The sequence below is a fragment of the Perissodus microlepis genome, chromosome 10 (genome assembly GCF_051167445.1).
Source record: "Perissodus microlepis isolate ML-2025 ecotype Zambia chromosome 10, ASM5116744v1, whole genome shotgun sequence".
Taxonomy (NCBI): domain Eukaryota; kingdom Metazoa; phylum Chordata; class Actinopteri; order Cichliformes; family Cichlidae; genus Perissodus; species Perissodus microlepis.
Genome location: NC_140470.1, coordinates 19,000,448 through 19,017,885, shown reverse-complemented (window position 1 = coordinate 19,017,885; position 17,438 = coordinate 19,000,448). Strand labels below are relative to the sequence as shown.

Here is a 17,438-nt window from a genome sequence, read left to right as displayed (position 1 = left end):
AACCATTTGGTGAATAATGATCAGTCAGTGACCATCTGGTAACCCCTTGTGGCTACTAAAATAATAATAATAATACTAGTAGAGTATATATTTTTTGGTGTAAAAGGAGGTGTACATACATTTTTTCTTTGACATTTAGCTTCATTTACTCTAATTCATTGAGAACTATCTTGCGAGTGCACTAAGCAGTATCGCTAAAGCCGGTTACTGCACATTAGAATTAGTTATAAAAATGAATTTGTTTTTTGAACAGAAGTATTTAGAAGCATCTAAATGTCTTCCTGGAGGTTGGTAAAGATATTAGTTAATATATGAAGCTTTAAATACACATGGAGTAGTTTTAGATAATAAATCCATGGTTATGCCTTACAAAGGATTACACGACCTACCGCGGCCTCAAATACCTTGTTCCTTGTAAGTATAATTAATGAAAGTTTCTCATCCAGAGTCAGTTGTATCTGTGATTCAGTTATGAGGATGGCCTTTTTCTTAAAAAAAAAAACTAAGCAAAAGAAAAATCACATATAAAACCAAACAGCAGATTTATCACCTTAAAATTATAAATCTAATTTTGGTGTGACAGTAATGTTTTTACATCCTTCTCTGCTAACTTGTTTCTGTTGAATGAATTGTACCCCAGCTTGTGCCTTTGTGGGAAATAGAGAGATCATATCAATACTGTACCTGCGTTGTGTTACTAATTAAACTCAGTACACTACAACTTCAAGTGCTATGTACTCAACAGGATAAGAGATGCAAAACAAAAACTAGAAGCATGAATGCTGACTCAAGTGTTTTGATTGGCCAGTTATGCAACCCAGTTCCTGGAACTGCCTGTTGAGAATTATTCACCAAGAAGCAACAGGAAGACTATGACTACTGGAAAGTTTAGATATTATTTTGCCATAAAATGGTCTCAGAGAGCTGGTCCTCATAGGAAAATAATTTGAATATGTTATTGAGAATGGTCTATGATTATTAATAGTGATATTTTTTAATATCATTTTCACTGAAGCAGATTTACATTGTGTGGATAATTTCAATGGATTGTTTTGTCAGTTGATGAATTAGTTTCAGTTTACAGAGGGATTACCCATTTTGTGTTTTCCACCTCTGTGTGTGTGTTTGAGATCCTTCATCATATCTAAAGGGGGTGTAAACAGGGATTTCAAGCTTAAACAGCAACCGTATCATTTGGTTAACTACCAGAGGAAATCCAGATAGTATATCTGTATGAGTATCAAACCACTGCCAACACAAGGAGCATAGTAACCCGAATACAGAAAACATGAGAGGCACTTTTTCCTCTTTCACCTACAGTAACACTTAAACTGTTAGTCAGTTTTCAAATAATAGATAAAAACTTTATATTTAACATATTTAACTGAGTATTTATCTCTTTCCAGATTACAGATTGAACTGTCTGCAGCGCTACTTCATATAAGACATTAAAAAGCTTTTTTCATATTAAGATATTAATCACAAGCTCTCACTGAGATACAGTACTCTGCAAAAGTCTAATGCCATTTCTTCATCCACTTGTTTTGCTTCCAGATTTCTTCAAATGCTTTAAAATGGTCTTGATCAAAAGTTCTCTGGACTTTCCCAAGGTCTTTCTCAAGTTTTTCTTTGGACAGTGTTTGCTTTTTCACTCATTTTCAACAACAAAAACATTTCAGTAATGTTTTTTTGTTTTTGTTTGTAAAGCCACTTTATATCTACAAATGAATCATTCAGGGATAAAAACAGGCCCCTAACTCAAATAAGAACCAAATTTACATCTAAAAGATTGAAAATTTGGCTTATGTTAGCATGTGGAAATTAGAAAATTGGACAAGTGGTTAACAAAAAAAAAGTTACAGTATCTGAAAGTCATTTCTTCAATCATGAAAGCAGAAAAGTGTCAGATTGTGATCCATCAAGCAGTACTACTTGGAAAGCGTCTGATTGATAGCAGCTTCATTTTTAAGCACAACAGCGATTCCAAACACACTATTAGCCATTTTGGCCTCTCCAGAGCTTGAATGGGAAGAAAAGTTTGCCAACATTGAGAGCTTTGAATGTCCTTCATGAAGCCTGGGAAATTATTCTTGAAGACTAAAGAAATTAAAAGGAACTTTTCCCAAGAGAGTTCAGGCTGTGCTGAAGAATGAAGGTGGACATACTAAATATTGACTTTTAAGCTAGTTAGAACTGTACAAACATGGTTTTTGCTTCATTTACTTTATTTTTACAGTTTGTATGTTTAGGAGATTTAAAACATTTCTTTTTTCAAATATACTGATTTTTCAAGTTTCCAGCAAACTGGCAATCCCATTTCATTTCAAGCAGTTCAGTGCATAGAGAGATGGTGATTTCCACAGGCAGCCTTTGTTGTCTGTTCTTCTGTTCTAGAAGCAGAACGTTGGTTACAAAGCCATAAATGCTTTAAAGGAGGGTGGAGCCTTGCATTTAATGGGTGCTTAGAGAGTTATGGTCACATAAGAAATGGAAATAAAGGATGTTTGAGCACAGGTGATAGCACACTTTCACAATTTTCCAGACACATATCTCTTAATACATGTACTGCATCGAAAAAAAGGTTAAAGTTGATATTATTTTCTGTAAATGCAAAGTTTAAAATTAATAGGCTGCTTCTACTAACTGCAACCTCAGATTCTGGTTATGCAGAAAAAGAGTTCACATCACCAACTGCATACATGCATGCGCACATGCCATACATGCACAAGCACAAAAATAGACACTGCTGTCACCTATTGGGCACAACGAGGAATGACAGATAAAAGGGGAGACATAGCAGACAAAACAGAGTTTATCATTCTCCTTTGATTTCGATCCTTTGATTTGCTGCAATAGCTGCAAAATCCAGACATGCCAAATATGTTGTACATCACCTCACTGACTACTCTTTGATGCCTTCAACCACTCACCCTAAATGAGCTTCATACACAACACAAGCTCTTTTCTTGTAACCTTCAGCAAACAAAAAGCTCTTGTATGTTCACATTTACAATTGGCCTTCAGTCTGAGCTTCAGAACACTCACAGAGCTTCTCTCACCTCCAACCTCAGCCTGCAGTTTGCACGCCTTCTTAATATTTTTCCCACTTCATAAATCACATATTTATTTGAAAAATAAAGTTTGGACGCTGTGTAAAATTTAAATAAAAACAGACTGAAATGATTTGTAAATCTCATAAACCCCCAATAGAACATAAAAAACACATCAGTTGTTTAAGGAAATGCACTATTTTAGGAAAAATATTTGCTGATTTTGAAGCAACATATCTCACTTTGTAGCATTGCCTCTTCTTTTAACAGCAGTGTGTAAACATCTGGAAATAAGGTAAGCACCTGCTGAACTTTTTGGGAGAGCACAGTGTTCCCATCTCTGTCTGATGTAGGACTAACAGTTCATTCTTCATTCTGGGTCTTCTTTTCATTTCGTAATGCTCCACATATTTTTAACTGGTAAAAAGTCTGGACTGTAGGCAGGTCAGTTCAAAACTCTTCTACTATGAAGCCATTTTGCTGTAATAGATGCAATATGTGTTTTAGAATTGTCTTTGTTAAATATGCAAGGCCTTTTCTGAAAAAGATGCCACCTGAAAGCTACTATATCCAAAGCACTGCCATACCTTCAGAGATGCTGGCTTTTACACTGAGAGCTGTTGACAAGCTGGATGACCCTCTTTTCCTTTTGACAAGTTTTCCATGTTCTATAGAGAATAAAATAGGAGTTTGGGAGATTTTGTCTGTCCAAACATGTTCAGAAATAAGATTGTATATTATTTTTTCTTTCTCCAGGAACAGTTTGAGAAAACAGAAGTGACAGGACAACAGGTGTGTCTTGTGAAGTGTTTATGGAAGCATAGGTTGATTAGATATCACACATCACACACAAGAATGTTATAGGATAATATAAGTTCGTCAGTATTGAGCTACTGGGAGAGGCAACAATCTCACAATCTGTAAAGCAAACAGAGTGGAAGAGTGACATCCGGAGCTGGTTCATCTCCTGTTTTCCTTCATGCTGACTGTAAGTGACACCCTACACTACGTGCACTTCTTTGAAAAAAACCCACACACCAGTAATTCATGAATTTGGTGAAGAGTAAGTGCTTGAAAGATTTACACTACACTGAAAAAAAGGGATTGGCCAGCTCTTGGATTTACGTAAGCATCTTGCGTGTATTTAACACAATTGCCTCATGCTTTAAAGTTAAGTGTAACTACATAGTGTAGAAACTACATGATATGCAGAGAGGCTAGATTAAATTGTTCATATCATGTTCAAGTGAAGTAAGTCAATAATATATCAATGTTAAATCCCGCGACACTGCACGGGTTTCAGACTCGCGCTCTTTAGATCGTGGTTTCAGGAAGGCATCCATCTCAGTCAAGTCGAGCAGCCACCTCTACTTTTTTTAGTATACCAAAAAAAGTAAATTGGGTGGTTGTTACATTAAAAAAGTCTAACTTGTAATTTGAACACAATAATTTCATGTTTCTATGAATGTAATTAAATCATGAAGAATCTGTACGAAATTCAACAACTTAATTTGTTCTTGTTGAGACGACATGATACAATCTAGTAAGAGTGGTTAGTTGCTGAACTCATGAAATTCACAAGATCGCACAAGATTTCAAACTGCAGGAAAATCACTGGAGTTATAAGACGCAGACAACTACACACGCACCACGTGCATGCTATTGCTATTTATTGTGTATTATTACAAAAACAAAAAAATTCTGCATAAAATACAGGAAATCATAGCTTTCCTACATTTCCTAGATTGTTGGCATGGTGGTTAGTGCTGTTGCTTCACAGTAAGAAGGTCCTGTGTTCAAATCCACATTCTGGCTAGTTTGCAGGTTTCTCTCTGGGTATTCTGGTTTCCTCCCGCAGTTAAAAGTCATGCAGTTATTAGAGTTAGGGTTAACTGGTGATTCTAAATTACCTGTGAATGTAAGTGTAAATGGTTGTTTGTTTCTATGTGATAGACTGGTCAGCTGTCCAGGGTGTACCCTGCCTTGTAACCTATCACTTCAGGGTTATTTCCCAGCCCTCCTGCAACCAGGATAAAGATAGAAGGATGGTAGTTGTTGAAGACCCATTCAATTTTTATGGTAACCAGGATCTAGACTTTGTTGAAGATTATGTAATATGAAGACAGCATGTAGTATTTAAGTGACCAAGTAGTACTGGGGTAAAAGTTATTGAATAGTGTTGAAATAAAATGACAAAATTGTGAAGGATTAAAATATTCCAAGAGCTCAATTTACTTCATCTGAACATGTTTCAATCGCGTTTTATGAACACAAAATGCACAGGTTTACTGAATATGAAAAAGTTGTGTTGATTTAACTCAGTTGTTTAAGTTTCTGCCAAAGCAAAACATTTGTGTGCAACCAGTGTCCACTTTTGAATCAAGTAAATCCAACATGGCCTTTTTTTCAGTGTACGCTTACATGTTATTTCTGCTACTTTTTCATTCGACGTCAAACACAAATGTAGAGCAAACAGTTAGGTGTACTTTGTTCTTTTCATTTCAATTTATGATTTAATTATTTTACTGTTCTTAATTTACTTAAATCTGAACTTTTGTATTTTACACTGGATGCAGTTATCTAATAAAATAGGTCAGGGATTCCCGAAGCGTGGGCTGGGGCCCCCTGGTGGGCTGCGAAGGTACTGCAGGTGGTCCATAGTAGTAAGAGAAATTCTGTTTAAATTTACTCTCAAGTATGTACAAGTAGATATTTATATAAATATATTCTTTTATATAAAAAGCAAATTAAAACTGGTAATAGGAGGAGGGCAGTTTGTGATATTACTTGTTACTCTGACTTGCATATGACTGGATAGTATTGGCATTTTATAAAAAACTGTTTGTGTTATTTATGATTTCTTAAAAAACTAATTATAAGGAAATATATCACTCTCTCTTTGGGACTTTGGGAAAAGCAGATGAAGATAATTTCCTGTCAAAGATTATTAATACTCATATCAGATTAAAACTGATCATTATTGTTTTTAGGGACATAGTCAAAGCCTAATCAAACAAATGATTGTACTCTTAACTTCACTTTTAATATTAAAATCAATTAGAGTATTAAAATTAACTTTAAGTGAAAGAATAATATTCCCCTCAGTCCTGAGCTGTGTCCATCCCCCTCAACCTCTTGACATGCTGTAAAGTGAAAGATACAGTTCCTCCAGAGAGTCTTTTGCAAGGCCATTTATGTGCATTTACTTGAGAGAGAACTCCAGCGGGATGCCATCCATTATCAGCGCAGGTGTAACACAACAAAAACACTGAGCACATGACCATTTTTGGTTAGTCGGAAGTTTTGGTCAGAGGTGTTGTCATTTCAGACTGACTGAGTCACCAGACATTCAGGACATCACTCCACCCACCTACTCACCGGCTCACCTGTTCAGGTGAAACTTTATATTTAGGGAGTGGACCTGAAGAGCAGGTGCTGATGACGGTTCGCTGTTTCTCCATTGCCCCTCCTCCATCAGGCATTTGTACCTGCTCCACTCCTCACCCATTCAGCAGACTCGTCTGACCGGCAGAAAACTCGACTTCATCGCAAGGAAGCAACAAATATTCAACAGCCTGTATCACTCCACAGTGAGAACGTCAATACGCACTCAGAGCTTTATCAACAACCTCTGAAAAGAGAAAGGACTTTAATTTGAAGCAGCTTGAAGAACAAATCTGACCAAAATGGTGTCTGCTGGCTTCCAAATGCTGGGTGCAGCCTTGGGGATCATTGGCTGGATTGGAGTCATCGTTGTGTGCGCTGTTCCCATGTGGAGGGTCACTGCTTTTATTGGCAGCAACATTGTCACCTCACAGGTCATCTGGGAAGGTATCTGGATGAGCTGTGTGGTCCAGAGCACAGGCCAGATGCAATGCAAGGTCTACGACTCCATGCTCGCCCTCACTGGAGACCTCCAGGGTGCTCGGGCCCTGACTATCATTTCCATTGTGGTAGGCGTCATGGCTATTCTGCTTGCTGTAGCTGGAGGAAGATGCACCAACTGTGTGGACGATCAACAGCAAAAAGATAAAGTGGCTGTCGCAGCTGGGGTTATGTTCATCATCGCTGCGGTCCTCTGCCTTGTCCCTGTCTGCTGGACAGCCAACACTATTATCCAGGAGTTCTACAGCCCTCTTCTGAACGCGGCCCAGAAGAGAGAGATGGGTGCCTCGCTGTATATCGGATGGGGTGCTTCTGCTTTGATGCTTATCGGAGGGGGATTACTCTGTGCCAGCTGCCCCAAAAAAGAAAAAGTACCCTACAATGCAAGGTACACAGCTGCCACTAAGTCTGATGCCTCAGCACCAATATCTGGGAAAGGCTACGTCTGAAATATTTACTGGGACAGATGCAGCAGAGTTTATGGGTTATGTGTGTTGGTAATTCAGGTTACTTGATGAAACGTGACTCCTCATGAGAGTGTTGGAGTGTTTTGAGATGATGTTAACTCCAAGATAGGAACCACACCCAAGTCTACATAGTCTACAGCTGTGTGTGTGTGTTTGTGTCAAAAGTACTATGTTGTGTAAGTACTAACAAGTCTAGTATATCCATATGCTTATGTATCTTTTTAAAATGTTCACTTTTGCTCCTGTGCTTGTAGATTGTTTTTCAGAACTATGTATACAAAATTCTCAATGCACCACTTCTACTGTAAATAAATATTTTTACTGTTTACAAATCTGAGAATACGTGTTACTGTTTTTTTGTTTCCACTCAATGTTTGTGTTCAACAGGATTCATTCAGTGGTCACCCATAATCACATTTAAAGGAAATTCTACATTAAAAACAGTGTATTTACAGTATCCATACTCTTTTTATTGTGCGTTTGACACATTTTTAATGTACATTAATTGTAACATACATGTTCATTATGTACCACGGCATAATCAAAACAAGGATGCTTAAAAAACAAACGTCACAGTATCTGAGAAGCAACCATTCTCCGACTTTCTGGTTGAACAGGTTTGGGTGTGGCAAGAATAATACTTGCTGGAAACCGGCCTGTCTGGTTAAACTGTGAACCTACAACAAAGGTATTTGGACTTTGAATGTAGTCACAGGACCAAGTTTTATTTGTTAGGGGAGTAAATATTTAAAAAGAAACAAAGTCTTGTAGTAAGCAAACATTTCTGGTGTGTAAAACAATCCACGGTTCTTATATAGCGCTTTTCTTCTCTATCTGAGCACTCAAAGCACTTTACACAACTAATTCATTCAGCCAATCACATTTTGTAAGTGTTTACTACATAACATTCATAGACATTCACACTCCGATGGATGTATCTTGCCCAAGGATATTTGGCATGCAGACTAGAGGAGCCTGGGACTGAACCACCAGCCATCTGGTTAGTAGCTGACCTGCTCTACCACCTGAGCTACAGTCAGCTCTTAATTTATGTCTGTGAAGGTCTGTGAAGGTTTTCAGTCATCCAGGTCATCGTAGTCTAAGGAGCTTGGAAAGAAAAGCGTCTGGAGTTGCTTGAAGACATAGAAGAGCCACCTCCACAGGACAAGACTCGGCGGTCCATCTGCATCTAAAGGACAAAGGTCACTCCTTAGATGATGCCAATGTTCACATTCTGGACAGAGAAAACAGATGGTTTGAAAGAGGAGTGAAAGAAGCCATCATTGTTCACTGTGAGCGACCATCTTTGAACAGAGGCGGTGGTTTTCGACACCAACTGTCTGCCATCTATAATCCAGTTTTGAGATCCCTTCCCAGAGTTTGTTTTTGCTCAGAGACTGACCTTACCTTTTTGTGCATGCACGTTTGTAGGTGTGTGTGTATGCGTGAGAGAGAGAGTGTGTGTTAGGTTTTGTATTGTTGATTGTCATTTATGCTTAGAAATATCTACTTATATATGCTTAGAGTTTTATAATTAGTTGTAGATTGGTAGAGGTTTGATCCTTGATAGTCTGCAAACTTTGTGTGCATTAGAGAGCACTCTGGGAGCATGGGAGAGGTCGTACCTTCTCATTTTGTTTTATGGTAGGATAAACGTGGCTATATCTGTTTTAGGCTAAGTGCCTTTTGTTTAGATGAACTGTTGGACTTCCAGACCAGCAGGTTTTAGGGAAGTCATTTATGGGGTCACACTCTGACCACACACACACACACACACACACACACACACACACACACACACACACTTACACAACGCACAGGCAAGGTACTCTTTGTTTGTATGTAGACGTCATATGTTAATGAAGCTATGTATATTCATGTAACCTCAATAAAAGAGCAGTGTTACGGGGGAGCGGACGAGAGCAACTGGGGTCAAGCGAAGGAACGGCGTTTGTCTGGTTCTCTCCCGTGCACGAGAAACATGAAGAACTTTGCCTACTTCATGTCTTGCTTGCTGTGTAATTATATTGTCTTCAACGTTCCAGCGAATAGGTTCAAGCTACAAACCTATCAGTGTGCGTGTATGTGTGAGGACACCTGAGGATCTGATAGCACTGTTGTTCCCACTGTTGAAGTCTTGAACGACTGAATAAAGCTTGTTTGTGTGGGGACAATGAAGGAAGCCAGAGAATAAGGTCTGTGGATATCAGGTCTCCAGTTTCCCCCTTTGTCTGAGGACACAGAAACTCCACCCTGAAACACAGCAGCAAGCATCTATCTTCTCACAGCTAGGCACAGGAACATTAGACCACAGCAAATCCATCATCAGGCAGGTGTATCTGCAGCACATACACGACTGGAGTGTGGTTAAATTTTCTGTGGTGCCAACTTTCTCTTTTTCTTATTTCTTGAATTTTGCGTAGAAATCTGTTGCAGCAGCATTTTCATGGCTTCTCAGGGCCTCCAGATCTTGGGTGTTTTACTGGCCTTCTTTGGTTGGCTGGGCGCCATCATCACCTGCGGTTTGCCCATGTGGAGAGTCACTGCTTTCGTGGGGGCGAATATCGTCACCGCCCAGGTGATCTGGGAAGGCTTGTGGATGAGCTGTGTGGTCCAGAGCACCGGGCAAATGCAGTGTAAGATGTACGACTCCATGCTGGCTCTGCCTCAGGACCTGCAGGCTGCCAGGGCCATGGTGATCATCTCTGTGATTGTTGGGATACTCGGCATCCTCATGGCTGTGATCGGAGGAAAATGCACCAACTGCATGGAAGATGACGTGGCCAAAGCTAAAACCTGCATCGTGGCTGGAGTGATATTCATAATAACTGCCTTGCTGATCTTGATTCCTGTATCGTGGTCAGCTCATGCAGTAATCAGCGACTTTTATAACCCCCTATTGGTTGAGGCTCAACGAAGGGAGCTTGGATCTTCACTTTACATAGGCTGGTGCTCTGCTGCAGTGCTGCTGATGGGAGGTGGTCTTCTCTGCAGCAGCTGTCCCCCAAAAGTTGGTGGCAGACCCTACATACCTGCCAAATTCACACCTGTAAGAAGCATATCTTCAAATGTTGACTATGTGTGAGTGTCTCAGCTACAATGCTAATAAAAAGGCACAACAGTGTACTCGAACAATTCTGAAGGCAGTAAAAAAAAAAACAGATCACATTTTACTACATTTAATAGGTTTCATACATGTCTTGATCATATCTTGATTCTTTTTTTTAAAGTATATTTTAGGTTACTGAATGAATGTCAATGCTATTTTTAGATGAAATGTGTATTTTTCACAAATAAATGTTTTGCATGAATACCACCAAGTTTGTCATATATATCTTGTAAGTTGCATGTGAAGAAAAACGGACTTGATTGTATGCTCCCACTAATAATGGATAATGAGCCTTCAATTGCCAGGAAATTTGAACCTTTTGAAGTGGGAGTGTTTATTTGCACCTTATTGAACCTTGTGACAAATGAAAAAAGAAACCCAACTTGCATATAATGTCTAAGTTGTATTGTTCACAGTTTAGCTCAAAAACATGAGTGACTTAGGGTTTGAAAAAAAATCCCACTGATGACGTCGAGGTCTGAAAAACTTGTGCATCAAATGTGACACACTTGGTGTTACAGGGTTTAAGTACCAAAAAGACAAAGCTTTGTTCATGCAGCTCCTCCGCCTTTCCTGGAACTCAGAGTACAGACACATTGTAACCCAAACTGGAACTATAAGCTACTTCTTAGTAACCTCTAATGACAAAGCGTTCAAGAATTCAAGGGAGTAGACTCCTAGGAAGTTGGCCGTGTAGTAAAGACAGGAATTTACAGTTTCTGTCTTCAGTAAAATGGACAGTCTGTTGTTCAGATTCGTGTTACTAAGGGAACCCCTTTTCACCTCTAAAGAATGGATATTTACACTTTGCCCAGTAAGAGGACATCTGCCAAGTCTTGGAAAGACGATATATCCTAAACCACCTGAATGGGTTTTCTTTTTCTTGTTCCCTAATTTTCAGTTGAAACCAGTGAGGACAACACAAACACAACATCACTGTGATTTATAAACACTGTTCCTGGACCAGTTTTGGCCTCTTGGGAGATAGCAAGAGGATAAAGTAAAAGTAGCAACACCATCAAATTTAAAAACAGCCCCCCCCCCAAAAAAATAAAAAAATAAAAAAATAAAAATTGGCAAAGTGGTGTATACATTCAAAAGCAAAAGCAATGCAGAATTTATCTTAACTTTTATATTTTTGGGAAATTAAGTATTATCACGAGTTGTGTTTGAAAACCAAGTCTGAATTGTAAAAACAACTACCAGAGTGGTTGATCTGCTGATGGTGGTGGAGGTGGGGAATCAGATCCCAAAACATCTTAGTGAATTAAGCAGAATAACTACAATTAAAAAATTACATGTGGCAATAAACAGTTTATTGGTTAAAAATCACTTAAAGAACTTTAATATAGGAGTTAGAAAAAAAACCCAGCACACCAATCCTGCAGTAATCTAACATCACACACACTTTGACAGACAAAAGGCCATAGTGTTAGTCACACCTGCACTATGCATACACTGTGATAAGAAACAGGTTTGCACTCTTTGTGAAAGAGGTCATGCTCATCCACTTCTCATGTAATGCAAATCTTAGACAAATTCCTTGCCGGGTGTTGTTGATTTAGGTGCTGAGTACTTCGCACCACTGTAGCGGTTGTCTCCTGATGGGCACTGACAACAGAGAAGTGAACCACCTATCAGTAGTAACCCTGCTGCGCCCCAGCCCACGTACAAACAGGCACCCAGCTCTCTCCTCTGAGCATCTGGAACCATGGGGTTGTAAAAGTCCTTTATGATGGTATTAGCAGGCAGCGATACAGTCACAAGACACAGAGCCCCACTCAGGATGAAGAAAAAGCCTGCAGAGATGGCAACTCTGGCTTTTGCCATTTTGTCCCCAACACAGGTGGTGCATTTACCTCCAACCACAGAAAGCAGCAGGCCAAACAAAGAAAACAGGATGGAGATGACGATCATGGCTCGAGCTGCCTGGAGGTCTGGAGGCAGGGCCAACAGGGAATCGTAGACCTTGCACTGCATCTGGCCGGTGCTTTGCACCACACAGCTCATCCAGAGTCCTTCCCAGATGGTTTGAGCCACCACAATGTTATTTCCAATGAAAGCAGATACCTTCCACAAGGGCAGCATGCAGATCAGTATGTTTCCAATCCATCCAAGCACAGCCAGCCCAACACCCAGAATCTGCAACCCTAAAGAAGCCATAACAGCTTTTTTCGACGAGTCAGTTCTTTGCAGGGTTTCCAAATAAAAGTCCACTCTCAGCAGAAGTTTTATATGACCTACAAATCCCCCCAGAATACAGCCCTCCTCTGGGTGGGCTCTGGCTCCATTGCATCAATCACGCTCCCTTTGAGTTCAGAGGTTTTCTTGACAACAAAGAGGCCCACTTGTCCCCAAACAGAGCCCAGAGAAAGAAAAGAAGCTTTAACAGTGCAAATCAAGGGGGAATTTTTTTAAATTAATTTTTAAATATATGGAATGATGCACAAACCCAACCACATCATGTTAGGTTTAATAAAAACAATTCAAATGTCTGAGCAGCGACTCTAAAGCAGGGTAAACATTTTTATTGCTTCTGGAGAAAGAAAGTAAGAAATCCCACAAGCATGAAAAAGTAGTAAGTTTGATTTGGTTAAAAATATCAAAATCAAACCAAATCAAACTTACTGAACACAGAAACTATTAAAACCCATTACCTGATAAGATAGGCTCATTAAAACAGAAACCAACCATACCAAGGAGGATCACAGGTTGAGAAACAACCAACGTGGTGCATGTCTAATTTAATACTGTTTGTTTCTTTTGTTTTTTTCCCCAAGCCAATGCCTCACACCTAATTACCACAGGTGGACTCACTCAGCTTGATTGCTGCACTGGTAAAAGAAAATGAAATCAGATGTAAAACCAAAAGCAATCATTATGATCTCATATTGTTACACAAGATACTAAAGTCAATATTAAAATGCAATCTTTAAAATCACTCTTCTTCTCATTGTTATGTTCTTGGCAGAACTGCTACTTTTGTCTGAGTGAAATCATAGCCTCACAAAAAACACCCACAAAAAATAATGAAAAAGACATTAATTTAGGTGGAAGATTTTTATTCTAAACATTCTTTTCATTTCAGTTTTCACAGCACTTTTGCAAACATTCATCCATTTTCTTATTGGTTTATCATAAGAAAATGGGTTGGAGGGGATCTGGAACATATGCCAGCTATCACTGGGCAGGAGGTCAGTCCTAATGACCACAGGTGTTTTCACTTTGAACACTTCTGAATAACCAATCAGGAGAAACCACGAGCCTCCCATGTGGATATAAAAGCTGCAGTTGAGGCCTACAGTCATGTTGTCTTGTTGTGTTTCCAGTTGATTCTTCCTCACAGCTCTCTGGTGCATCAGAAGAGACATTATGGCATCTGCAGGACTTCAGATCTTGGGCATCATTTTGGCAGTGATTGGCTTTTTTGGAGACATAATTACCTGTGCTTTGCCATTGTGGAAGGTGTCTGCTTTCATTGGAAACAACATCGTGACAGCACAGGTTTTCTGGGAGGGCCTCTGGATGAACTGTGTGATGCAGAGCACTGGCCAGATGCAGTGCAAGGTCTACGATTCCATGCTCGCTCTTCCTCAAGACCTGCAGGCAGCCCGTGCTCTGGTTGTGATCTCCATCTTGGTCACCCTAATGGGACTCCTGCTTGCCATCGCAGGCGGAAAGTGCACCAACTGCATTGAAGAGGAGACTGCCAAGAGTAAGGTGGCCATTGCTGCGGGGGTGGTGTTCATTGTTGGTGGCATCCTGTGCCTCATCCCTGTATCCTGGTCTGCTAATGAGGTCATCAGGAACTTCTACAACCCAATCATGTCTGACGGACAGAGGAGAGAGCTTGGAGCATCGCTGTTCATTGGCTGGGCTTCATCTGGACTCCTGATCATTGGAGGTGCACTCCTTTGTTGTCAGTGCAAGCAGCCTAAAGATGGTGGATACTCTGTCAAATACTCTGCTCCACGCTCTGCAACAGGTGGTGGAGCATATGTTTAAATGTCTGCAAGAGGTTGGAACGGCTGTAGACTGTCACCCTCAAGAGAAATGGACAAGGCTGTTTTTATGGACTAAGTATTTAGGTGTTTTTACTTTACTTTTGATTTAATAAAACTCTTTTCACTAACTTGACTATGGTTGCGCCTTTTTTTTTTTTTTTTTTTTTTTTTTTTTTTTTTTTTAAAAAGACAAATGTTCTCAGATGGTTTGGTCCAGAATGGCTAATTGTGTTACACCCCCCTCTAGTTCTGTACTCCCTATAGGCTTTTGGCTATTTTTATATAGATAGAGTATAGACTTTACACTCCAGCTCACAACTAAAACGCAAACTCTGGGGAATTAAGATAAGGCAGCTAACTGCGTGCAAATTGTCTTGCAGAGTTTAAACTAAAAGGCAACAAATGCCAAACCAGAATCAGCAAAAATGCGCTATAAATTCATGAGGTGCACTTGAATTGATATCATATTCGAAGGGGGGGCAGTAGTACAAAATAAGCTAAACATCTATCTGGCCCGTCTGACATACAACTGGCGTTTGATGCTGGAGTGTTTGGTCTGCTTTTAATTGCTGGTTGCTAGGTAACATGTCATGTAATGAAGGCTTTGTGGCTATAGGTTCGAATATTGTGCTTTGGGACTTTATGTGATTGGTGCATAAAGTCCCAAATGGACAATTTTACCTTGTTGGTATGTGGTTACTAGGCGACATCCTATCTGATATAGATTTAAAAAAAAAAAAAAAAAAAAAATCTTCAGGGGCCTGTGATGTATCTGTGTGCCAGTTTTGCTTGCTGACTTGATTTTGTAAAAAGAGGTCATGAGCTAACATAGGCTTTGTTTATTTAGTAAGATTAAAACATTTAAGTGCCAAGAAATATTCATAAAAATGCATCAGTAATTTGATACTGGTCTAGTTTTTCATGCATTCTGGTAATATGTGAAAGTACTTTAAAATACAAGAAGTATACCTCATGAAATCTGCAGTCTCTATATTGCTGGTTTAAATGAGCAATCTGTTTATTCTTTGTAATGACAAAGCAAGTTTTTATACACTATTGCTTCTGTTAATGGCCTACTAGTTTTTCAGGTCAAGCAGGAATCAAGACAAACAGGAAACTTGCCACAGAACACAGTCCCCTCCCTGTTGCCTTTCTCATACCTGAGGAGCAAAACAACAAAGCAAAACCCAACCAGCAGCATTTACAGACAACTGAAAGCTGGAAGTAAAAATGATCTTAAACTCAACTGGAGGTTGATTTTGATGGTGTTTTTTTTTTTTTTTTTTTACTTTAAATATAGACTTTATTTTCTGAAAACATGAAGACTCAGATCGTTGGTATGTGTTTGGCAATCCTTGGTTTTCTTGGCACCATCCTCATCTGTGCACTGCCCATGTGGAAGGTGACGGCATTTATACAGTCAAACATCATCACTGCTCAGGTGTTTTGGGAAGGCTTATGGATGAACTGTGTGTTCCAGAGCACGGGTCAGTCACAATGCAAAAACTATAACTCAGTTTTGGCTTTACCACAAGAGCTGCAAGCCTCCAGGGCTCTAATCTGCGTGTCTATTGCTGTGAGCGTGGTGGCCATCGGGCTCACAGTGGTTGGAGCTCGATGCACTTCTTTCTTTGATTATGACCAACCGACCAAATCCAATGCCGGCATTGCAGGAGGTGTGGTGTTTATTATAGCAGGGATCGTGTGTATTATTCCTGTCACCTGGTCAGCTTACAGCATCATCACAGGGTTTTTTAATCCTGTGGCCACAACAGGAAGTCAAGGAGAGCTGGGAGCTTCTATATATTTGGGATGGGTATCTGGAGCACTCCTCGTCATTGGAGGAATTACTTTGTGCACCACCTACAGATGCTGTAGAGGATGAGAGAACATGCTGTAGAACATCCAATACATGCTGCAGTTAACAGTTCACAAGACAATGTGTGCACTCTCAAAGACTTTTTTGTTTTGGGCTTTGAACTTCTATTTTCATCATTTTTGTCAACCTGTAATTGCACTATATTGAAATTTTACAACAAATCATAATGAAATGTGACACATTAAAATAGTAAATAGCATGTATAATTATGTATTTTAATATTTTTAAAGAGCTACAAGGAAAATTAAGTCTGTTTGAGCTACTCTTGGATTGTATGTATGTTGCATATGATAATACAAAATGTTTACTGAAAAAATGTCCGATATGCTGTGTAGAGCACGTTTTAAAAATTTTAATGAATAGTATTTGTTTAAGGCTCATAATCTTATGCAATATTTGTATTACTGCATTTGTGAAAAAGTCTTTTTATACTTTTATACTTTCAGTGAATTTCAGTGATTGTTTTAGTGGAAGTTAGACAAAATGAAGTAAACCAGTCAGCTACAGAAAAATAAGCTATTACCGTTTATTAAAAAATTAGGTAAAAATAGGTATGAATTCAGTGGTAGACTTTGTAACATTTTTAAACTATGTGTTCTCCATTGTTTGTGCATGTTGTACTCTGTAAATGGAAAAAAACAACCCTTTGTGTATTTGTATCTTAACAAAAATAAAAAATTCACTGTATATTTGTACTTTGGGTGACAATTTATTTATTTTTTGTCTTTTTATTTCTATTTTGTAAAACTGCTAATTGCACTTAGGACTGTTTGATATGACGATATATATCGGATAACGATATGAAAACATCTATAGTTTAATATTATATGCTATCATTTGTTTCGTGGTGTCGCAAAATAAACTGTTTACGGCAATATTTTTTCATCGTTTTGATGGTCCCTGTAGTGGCTACATTAACTTCTTAAAGCTCTCTTTTTTTCTTATATTTAAAATAACCACACTACAGACGGATAAGCGACTGTTTTTATACATTGGTTTGTTAGCAACAACAATGGTAAACCCAGCATGTAGCTCCGCCGTCCG

General features: G+C 39.0%; 5 protein-coding genes across 5 annotated transcripts; 4 read left to right on the top strand and 1 right to left on the bottom strand.

The window, feature by feature from the left end:
• The first annotated feature begins 6,473 nt into the window (after positions 1–6,473).
• On the top strand, positions 6,474–9,485 carry LOC146379296 (claudin-4-like). Its single transcript, XM_084940489.1, has one exon. It carries the CDS (start codon positions 6,737–6,739, stop codon positions 7,382–7,384), a length of 648 nt encoding a protein of 215 aa, XP_084796615.1. The 5' UTR covers positions 6,474–6,736; the 3' UTR covers positions 7,385–9,485.
• A 17-nt stretch (positions 9,486–9,502) lies between these two features.
• On the top strand, positions 9,503–10,487 carry LOC146379295 (claudin-4-like). The gene has a single exon (XM_084940490.1). The coding sequence runs from the start codon at positions 9,849–9,851 to the stop codon at positions 10,485–10,487; it is 639 nt and encodes a 212-aa protein (XP_084796616.1). The 5' UTR covers positions 9,503–9,848.
• Positions 10,488–11,810: 1,323 nt separating this feature from the next.
• cldn29 (claudin 29) lies at positions 11,811–13,240 on the bottom strand. Its single transcript, XM_084940491.1, has 2 exons — positions 13,169–13,240; positions 11,811–12,858 (listed from the first exon to the last, which is right to left on the bottom strand). The coding sequence occupies exon 2, from the start codon at positions 12,672–12,674 to the stop codon at positions 12,042–12,044; it is 633 nt and encodes a 210-aa protein (XP_084796617.1). The 5' UTR covers positions 12,675–12,858; positions 13,169–13,240; the 3' UTR covers positions 11,811–12,041.
• Positions 13,241–13,834: 594 nt separating this feature from the next.
• On the top strand, positions 13,835–14,655 carry LOC146379293 (claudin-like protein ZF-A89). Its single transcript, XM_084940492.1, has one exon. The coding sequence runs from the start codon at positions 13,884–13,886 to the stop codon at positions 14,514–14,516; it is 633 nt and encodes a 210-aa protein (XP_084796618.1). The 5' UTR covers positions 13,835–13,883; the 3' UTR covers positions 14,517–14,655.
• Positions 14,656–15,789: 1,134 nt separating this feature from the next.
• On the top strand, positions 15,790–17,065 carry LOC146379292 (claudin-like protein ZF-A89). Its single transcript, XM_084940498.1, has one exon. The coding sequence runs from the start codon at positions 15,834–15,836 to the stop codon at positions 16,398–16,400; it is 567 nt and encodes a 188-aa protein (XP_084796624.1). The 5' UTR covers positions 15,790–15,833; the 3' UTR covers positions 16,401–17,065.
• Positions 17,066–17,438: the final 373 nt, after the last annotated feature.

Bases quoted from the DNA above. Each gene is read 5' to 3' on its own strand.
- LOC146379296 (XM_084940489.1), top strand. From the start codon at position 6,737: ATGGTGTCTGCTGGCTTCCAAATGCTGGGTGCAGCCTTGGGGATCATT.
- LOC146379295 (XM_084940490.1), top strand. From the start codon at position 9,849: ATGGCTTCTCAGGGCCTCCAGATCTTGGGTGTTTTACTGGCCTTCTTT.
- cldn29 (XM_084940491.1), bottom strand. From the start codon at position 12,674: ATGGCTTCTTTAGGGTTGCAGATTCTGGGTGTTGGGCTGGCTGTGCTT.
- LOC146379293 (XM_084940492.1), top strand. From the start codon at position 13,884: ATGGCATCTGCAGGACTTCAGATCTTGGGCATCATTTTGGCAGTGATT.
- LOC146379292 (XM_084940498.1), top strand. From the start codon at position 15,834: ATGAAGACTCAGATCGTTGGTATGTGTTTGGCAATCCTTGGTTTTCTT.